The sequence below is a fragment of the Halichoeres trimaculatus genome, unplaced genomic scaffold (genome assembly GCF_033239565.1).
Source record: "Halichoeres trimaculatus isolate MK-OKI-2021-1 unplaced genomic scaffold, fHalTri1.1 fHalTri1_scaffold_1, whole genome shotgun sequence".
Taxonomy (NCBI): domain Eukaryota; kingdom Metazoa; phylum Chordata; class Actinopteri; order Labriformes; family Labridae; genus Halichoeres; species Halichoeres trimaculatus.
Genome location: NW_027437179.1, coordinates 5,360,733 through 5,368,958, shown reverse-complemented (window position 1 = coordinate 5,368,958; position 8,226 = coordinate 5,360,733). Strand labels below are relative to the sequence as shown.

General features: G+C 42.6%; 1 protein-coding gene across 1 annotated transcript; it reads right to left on the bottom strand.

Moving 5' to 3' along the window:
- Positions 1-387: 387 nt before the first annotated feature.
- Positions 388-7,198, bottom strand: LOC141807184 (deoxyribonuclease-1-like). Its single transcript, XM_074693011.1, has 10 exons — positions 7,135-7,198; positions 6,813-6,914; positions 6,583-6,677; positions 6,319-6,405; positions 4,726-4,838; positions 4,334-4,446; positions 1,677-1,831; positions 1,494-1,590; positions 1,312-1,396; positions 388-407 (listed from the first exon to the last, which is right to left on the bottom strand). The coding sequence occupies exons 2-10, from the start codon at positions 6,891-6,893 to the stop codon at positions 388-390; spliced, it is 846 nt and encodes a 281-aa protein (XP_074549112.1). The 5' UTR covers positions 6,894-6,914; positions 7,135-7,198.
- Positions 7,199-8,226: the final 1,028 nt, after the last annotated feature.

Sequence of the window (8,226 nt, the reverse complement as noted above, 5' to 3'; positions counted from 1 at the left end):
AAGACAATCTGTGCAGAGGAATGGGACAAAATCACCTGAGCAGTCTGGACCATTAGTTAAAACATACAAGAAGCTTCTGGTAGCTGTCATTGCAAACAAAGGCTTCTCCACTAAATATTAGATGTGTCTCAGTTAGCGTGTTCAACTTTTTTCCTCTGTTATGGTACTTAATTCCACATAATCATTATTTATGGACCTGAACATTGTGATTTCTTTTCATGTGTGAATTATTTGAGTTAATACCAATGTCTGGTAGAAATTTTGTTTGAATTGCAGCTTTGGAAATAAATGTGATGAGGAAAAAGTTGAAGCATTCAATACTTATTTTCCCCACTGTTCACACTCATGTTGGCACGCACTGGTGTGTAGCCTCAAACTGAGGCGTGGTCAAGCCCAGAGATGACTCGCTGTTATTGAGAGAAAGCAAAAAGTATCAGCACCCAAGGGCGCGGTCACACTGGCCATCTGAACTAAAAGAAAATGCATATCAAGTGTGTTTTTAGGGGTTGGGTGCACAGGAGTATAAAATGGTATCATCAGCATAGAAAGGAAATTCTCTGTTTTGTTTTATGTTAATGTCATTGATGTGGAGAGAAAAGTGAAGAGGACCAAGGATTGATCCCTGGGGTACTCCTTTGCTGACTTCGATTAAAGATATTTTTGCATCATTTACAACTACCCGAGTTCTGCTGAAACCTGTTACCTCCACCATCATCCCGACCAATTGAAGACAAACTGTATCATAAAATGATGTCATCAACTGTGTCAAAGGCCTTCGATGAGTCAGTGCAAAGGGAAACATATTTAGGTACGGGGCTCATCCAGGGACCCTGGAAGAAGAGGACTCTGTCCCCCTTTTTCCATTTTACAGCTGCTTCATCAACCAACAAACCAAGACAGTTACCAAGCTCTTCATCATGTTCATCAGAAGGTACAGAGGATCGAGAGAACACGTCCGCTGGAGTCTGGTCTATTTAAGGTTGAAATTATCTGCATAGATAGAAACATACTTGCAGACACACCTGGTTTTGAAGGGGACTGAGCGAAGACCATCTGATTAATTAATGTGAGGAAGAAAAAACCTTAATAAAAATCAAGAGGCTTAATCCGACCTCTTTGAAGCCTGCACCACACTAAGCAACCTCATTTTCCACCACCTAACGACGAAAATCTAACTGTGGTTGCACCCGAAATGTCTTTGCTCCATGAACTTAACATCAGATGTTTCAGAATCTCCACAGAAAAAAAATCTGCTCTTCACTTCTCAGACAGTTTCATGTCACTGATACTTTATGTCATAAACAAACCTACCTTTGAATTTTCTTCTTCTAAGCCTTCCCCCCCTCGTTTTGATCAGCTCCACCTCCACGGGGTAGTGATCACTGATTCTGAGAGCCTTAGAAATAAAACAAAGTCATATTTGGAGTTATACCTCTGGTGTTCCTGACTGAGACACTTCAACCTATCAACAGGTGAGATGTGAGCGGTCTAACCTGCTCATCAGTGAGGTTAAACTCTCTCTGGAAGTTGAACGGCTTAGCGGAGTCTGGAACGACGGCCCTCAGTGTGACCTTTCCAAACACTACGACCCTGTTGACATGAAAATTATTACAACCTTTTGAAACCACTAACGTTGCTGAAAAAAAGAAGAACTCCAGTCATCCAGGTGACCTTACCTGCCGTAGGTGTTGTCAGTGCACTTACTGGAGGTTGTGTCAACATCATCTCTCATCAGCCAGTGGTAAGGAGGAGAGCAGATCTGAATGTTGCTCTTCTGCACTTGGGAGAGATACCGTCCATCTGCATTGAAGTCGCCTACAATCACAATTTTCTGTAAAAGTGAGAACACAGGTGAGCTCAGCGCTCCTCATGGAAGTTCTCCTCCACCTGAAGAGGAGGTGGGAACAGAGCAGTGTGCACAGAGCACGGAGCACAGTGTACTCAGATAAAAGGGGTGAAGTTTCCAGCGTCTGAAGGTGGGTCCACGCCACAGGATAATTGGTTTTCGTCCTGATCTCCCCCTTATGATCACAGCCAGCAAAGGCCCGATTGTCTGAGGACATGGTGTGTGATTTTCCTGTGGTGTGGGGTGTGTTAACAGTGATTTTGTCTGGTTGGAGCTGCTTGGAGGGCCTCCAATTCAGAGATCATAGATAATGAACATGTTTTATATTTGTGACTAAAATCCTATAGTGTGTGGGGCGCTCGGAGAAGAGCCGAGCATGTACAGCGCGTAATGTCACGTGTACCAGAGCAAAGCCAATCAAGGCATGAGCTGACTCAGCTGACTGACCAAAGAGGAAGTAAGAAATCTATCTGTAATACTTAAAACGACTTTACTTAACACCTCCAACTGGCATTGTTATTCATACAGCCCATATCCCCGCCATCTCCACAACTTTTTCCATTATCAATTATCCTGAAATTTAAGAGGCTGAAAAGCTGTTACTTTGGTGAAGAATGTGAAGAATGGGTTAGTGTGTAGTGTGCTCCCTAGTGAACACCAGACACTATGGAGGGATTACTTGTGTATCTACAACAGCGGACGCGTGCGCAACTTGGGTGCAGAAGCACTGTGGAGTATAACGGTTCGTCACTTTGACTTTGTAAATATCGTCACTTTGATGGACAGTTAACGGCTCCCAGGTTTGTGAAATAGTGGACAGAAGAGATTAGCAAGTGGACAGATATTAGGTGGACGGACATTTTTTAGCGAAGAAATCCGGTGTGTACCCAGAGAGCAATTTAAATACACAACTGTCACTCGATGCTTATGACTGCATTATCCGTGGACACTTAGTAGACCGAGGCTGTTTCCCAAAGCCCAGGTACCTTGCCTTGCCTTGCCTTTGAAGGCAGTGCCTCCGAAGCCACTTCTGTCCAATCCAATGCAAGTGTCCTGCCTCTGCTCAAAAGGAGATGCTAATGGAACAGCCTACAAAGGCATATTTTTACCATCAGATTCCTGTCAAAAATTTTTGTGTCATTGGAGTTACATTGCCTCACATAACGTGTTGCACTGTGGACAGTGCTTGGAAAGTTAAATACAAACGTGGGAGTAGACCGTATGCTCAAGCAGCTACAAATATTGTCATGGTTTGCCACTTTTGAACACTTTTTGCTTTTATATTGTCACATCATTGACACCCTGAAGGTGCAGCTTCTCAGTAATTATAATTACGTGAGTGACACACAAAAGAGTTAAGTGGTGGACATGGTTTAAGTTGTTATTTTCAGATGTGTATTTGTTACTTAAATTTGAATTGGAACTTACTGCGCGCCTCCGCTGGAGCGTCTTTTCCTTCCATTTTTTTCCTTTTTTGTAGATTCACGCGTTGCATGTTGGGTATTTACAGCCATGGCAAGGCCACGAAGGATACACCTGTGTATCCTTGGTCAATTAGCCACATGCTAACCAAACGGAGGACATATGCCTCCGGAGGACATGAACACTGGAACAGCACTTGGGCAGCGACTGATGATGTGGATTCCTGCCCACGCCCACCCCACGCCCACATCAGACCAAGGCAAGGCAAGGTACCTGGGCTTTGGGAAACAGTCTGAGACAGACCAGGACGTGAACCTGTGTCAATAAATCCGAAACCCTCCCAAACCAAATAGAGCACACAGACTGCTGAGTCTGAGACCTGGTTCATAATTAAAGAACCAGAAAACTACGTCCAGAGAACTGCACCACATCAGATAAAGACGGCACATTCAGTTATTCACCTGCAGACGTCACTGGTGTGTCAGTGTAAAGTGTGATCCTGTTAACTGGCGACTCTCGGCCGTTAATCACTGACACTGTCGGCTGAGAGCCACCAGTTAGCATGGTCGCTATTTTTATGCTGATAAAAGGTTGAATTTAGTGTTTAATGAACGCTAACTTGTCTGAATAGATGTACCTAAACGCTGTTTCTGTGGCCAAGATGCGTGCACATCTTTATGAGGACAAAGACTGATAATCCCTCTAAAAGATCAGAAGAGAGAGATCCTGTGCAATCTGTCTTTTGTATCATCGTGTGTGCTCTCTAAATGTGCAAAGGTTTGAATGGGCAGGTCATTTTCCTCAAGAGCTGATTGATCAGGAAGCGGTGATTTTCTACTCGTTGATTTCTTATCTGGAACTTAACCTGCAGGTAAGCCGTCCAGCATAAGTCACTGTGATGATTTATCCCGGTACAAAGTGAACGAGTGTCTTAGGATGGATAGTTGAGGGTTAAGCCTGAAGTTACCTCTATAGCAGAAAACTGTTCAGATCAGGCCTCAGGACTGGTCCTGACATAAATGCTTTCTCTGTCTCTCAAAAACATAGTTAAAACATCACGCTTACCCTCGTCCTCCACTTCTTCTTCACAGCTTGGACCACGTCATACAGATGTCTGAGCTCCCTCTCTGCATCAGCTGGTTTGGTGTGGACCAGGATCAGGACCATGCTTCCCAAAACTGGGATACATCAGCACAATGAAGTAACCACACTACAACCACTCATTCATTTAATGAGTTATCCATCCATTCATACTCCATGCATCACCCACCCACCCATCGACCCATTCATTCATTCATTCATTCATTCATTCATTGATTCATTCATTCATCCATCCATCCATCCATCCATCCAACCATCCATCCATCCATCCATCCATCCATCCATCCATGCCTGAGTCAGTGGACAGGCATGTATTCATGCCATAGTTAGAGAAAACTAAAGCATCAAGCACTCACTTGTGTTAGGACAGTGGAAGCGCAGGATGTACGGCTTCCTGTCCAAGGCGTTGACATTCCCGACCTGATCATCGGGATGCTTGTAACAGGCTCTCAGGGTCACATCGGCCTCCCTGAGACATCATGAATAAGACTCAGACAATGAGGCTGTTTGCTGGTCTTCAACATGAACTAACTCTACAAAGACAGAGCCTTGTTAGAGCCTGATATGTAACAACCAGAAATTTTATAACTGGTTAATATGACAAAAGTGGTGAGCTGAACATGTAATAACTTTTTGCAAGTTTGGTTGGTTACTACATTATGGGGTGTAAAAATAATATTCTCCCGATAGTGTAATAATGGTATTACCTCATAGACTGAGTCTATTTATGATTTAATTAATTATGCTTTAATGCAGTGTGCTATCTTCTCTCTTTCTTCACTTTATGAAAACAGAAGACTAAAAATGGCTTTGGTAACAGCAATAATACATATGGAACATAGACTGTACAACGACCAAATACTGTACATAGACCATAAGCTGTACATAGACCATAAACTGCACATAGACCAAGAACTGCATAAAGATCATAACCTGTACATAGGCCATAGAATGTATATAGACCATGGGCTGTACATAATAATATGACAATAGACTGTAGACCATAGACTGTACATAGACCATAGGCTTTATATAGGCCATAGACAGTGGCGGACTGGGACTGAAAAACAGCCCTGGACTTTAACTCGACCCAGCCCATAACAACGGGAGACGTCAGTCAGACCAGTCCGCCCCTGGCCATAGACTGAAAATAGACCCATAGATTGTATACAGACCAAGTACTGTGTAAAGATCATAATCTGTACATAGACCATTGACTATACATAGACCATAGACTGCACAAAACAATATGACAATAGACTGTATGTAGACCATAGACTGTAAAAAGGCCATAGACTTTAAGGGCGCGGTCACACTGGCCATCCAAACCGTGCCCTGCCTAAGCACGATTGCCGGCTTGGTGTTTCCATGGTTTCTGGTACTTCCAGGACCAGCCTCCAAAGGACACCCAACAAACTGCAGATTATAGCACTTCTGCTTTGCCTCATATTTTTAGACTGGAGGTTGCCATTTGACATTCTTTTAGTGTTGTTTACTTACAGCAATTTAGGTCCAGTAAATAAGCTGAAACTGACTTAGTATTTGATGTCATAAAATTATTACACTACTAGGAGAAAAACATTTTGCCTGCCCCGTAACGTTATAACTGACCAATCTGGCAAAAAGTTATTGTGTTTTGTGCTCAGCATCTCGTCCCATTGTTGACTAGTTTTAGGGGCTTTAACAAGCCGAGAAAAGGGTGCTAAAAGCTCAGACTCAAAGTAGCTGAGAGTGTTTTTATCTCTTCATTGTGAGTGGTTGAGACTGAAGGCACCCAATTTGCAAAGTTGTCAAACCAGCTTTGATTTTTTTTTAAAGATTTCTCAGTTTGTATTCTTCTATTGTCCGTTTTTGATTTGAAAGATTGTGTCTGACTTTTTTCTCTACCTTGTTTAACTTCTTTAAAAAGCACACCAGACTCTGACCAACATGAACCAAGACTTCCTTACCTGTAGAAACAAACATACTGCTCCTTGTAGGTGTCTCGCTTCAGTTTGGCGCTGGTCGTCATGGAAAAGGGATTGCTTTGATTGCAGCTGAAGAAACAGGAAGAAAAGAAACAATCACTGATGAGGAGCTTCTTGTTTCAGATAGTTTTATCAAAGTTTATGTCTTTATTAAGAGGATAAGAGGATTCTGATTGGTTCTCCTACCATCCATTCCTTTATGCATCTATTTCCATCCATCCATCCAGTGTTCTCTACAGTTCTCACCTTGAGCTGTTGAGTTTTTGAAGTAATGTCTCCATGACCTCCCCGCTCATATCCCACACCTCCAGGATCACCACCACACTGTACTGAGACATGATCTGCAACACAACACACTGTTCACACACTTCACAAACACTCTGTCACCATCATCACTGGTGTGCTTCACAAACACTCTGTCACCATCGTCACTAGTGTACTTCCCATAAACTCATTAAAGGAGGAGAAGGAGTTACCTTAATCAGGTAGGGGACGACAGACTCGTCTTTGACTTTCTTCAGCCCCAGGCGCTTCACGTTGAAGGCCGCAATCTTCATTTTAGCTTCAGGTGGCTAAAACTGACCTTAGTGGGAATAACGGTGACAATGTGTGTAGGTGTGACGGAGCAGGGCGCGCGCGCGCACCGGCCCACCAAACTTTTTTCCCTCGGCTGCATTCACCCGCCCAACACCACCCTCAGCCCCCACCCTCCCCTTAGGTCAAGAGTTTTCCTGGGCGTGTAATAGTAAACTCCATATCGCTACATAAACACACATTCGCACTGTTCTGTTCGCCTACCGTTCAGACCCCGACCAAGTCCGGAGGGGGTAGGTATCCCAGCGGGGGTACCTGCCTCGGCACAGCAAAGGTTCCGAATGAGGAAAGCGCGCGCCAGCTGCGCATCATTAATCTTAATGGAAAGTGGCCACGTGGCCCTGAGAGAGCTAATCTCTTTGTTTTAATTTGAGTCAGTTTGTGTGGTAATGGGTTCAATTAAATGCCAATTTAAATGGTTAAGTGATCATTGTAACTGTATTCGAAGTAAACGTGTTGAAATGCATGAAGTACGAAAATAAAATATTTCATTTAAATCATATTATTTCCATATGTAATATTATTATTTTTTTTATTTTTTTAAAAATTTTTTCCTGTGTTTTTCCACTTTGAGTCTACAAAGAGCAACCTTCAACAAATGGGCAATTCTAAAACTATAACAAGTGTTTGACTCCTCTTGCAATTTGCAGGAAAAACAGTAATGATTAAAAAAAAAAAAAAAAAAAAAAAAAACATGGTCCGTTCGTGGTGTATCCTAGCTAGAAATTTCCCAAATAGTTAAATTTAAGATGAAAAAGGCTCTGACGTGTCCAGCAGTGAGACTTCATAAAATCTGCATCAACAATTAAGTTCTGTGATATCTTGAATGGATTGGAGGAGCCAGCTCCTTAGTTTAGATTTTTATTTATTAGTTGAATTATATTTTTGTTATTTTTGTGTGTGGACGTGCAGAGAGTCTTGGCTTTAGAAAAGTTTAATTAAGAGCCAACAGAGAACAAGAACCCAGTTATTTTTTTAAATGCAGAATAATGTATTCTTAACCAACCACAATGAATTACTGCAACACTATACATGGGTCTACAAAACATTCAATGATCAGAGCTAAATATTGACAAAGAGCCGGGTCTTAGACCTTCTGACTGATTCTACCCCAGAGGACAAAGAGGAGAAGGGTCAGATTAAGGCCCTAAGTGTTCCCTGAACAGATGAGTCTTCAGACATTTTTAAAGTAGAAAGGGACTCTGTGGATCGTATAGAGTTAGGTAATTCATTCCACCATTTGGGCACGACAGAGGAGAAGAGTCTGGCTAGAGATTTGGAGCCATGCTGGGCTGG

Bases quoted from the DNA above. Each gene is read 5' to 3' on its own strand.
- LOC141807184 (XM_074693011.1), bottom strand. From the start codon at position 6,893: ATGAAGATTGCGGCCTTCAACGTGAAGCGCCTGGGGCTGAAGAAAGTC. The intron at 6,406-6,582 runs GTGAGAACTGTA...CTGTTTCTTCAG, and splicing joins CAAAAACTCAACAGCTCAAG to CTGCAATCAAAGCAATCCCT. The intron at 1,591-1,676 runs GTAAGGTCACCT...TCATGTCAACAG, and splicing joins ACTGACAACACCTACGGCAG to GGTCGTAGTGTTTGGAAAGG.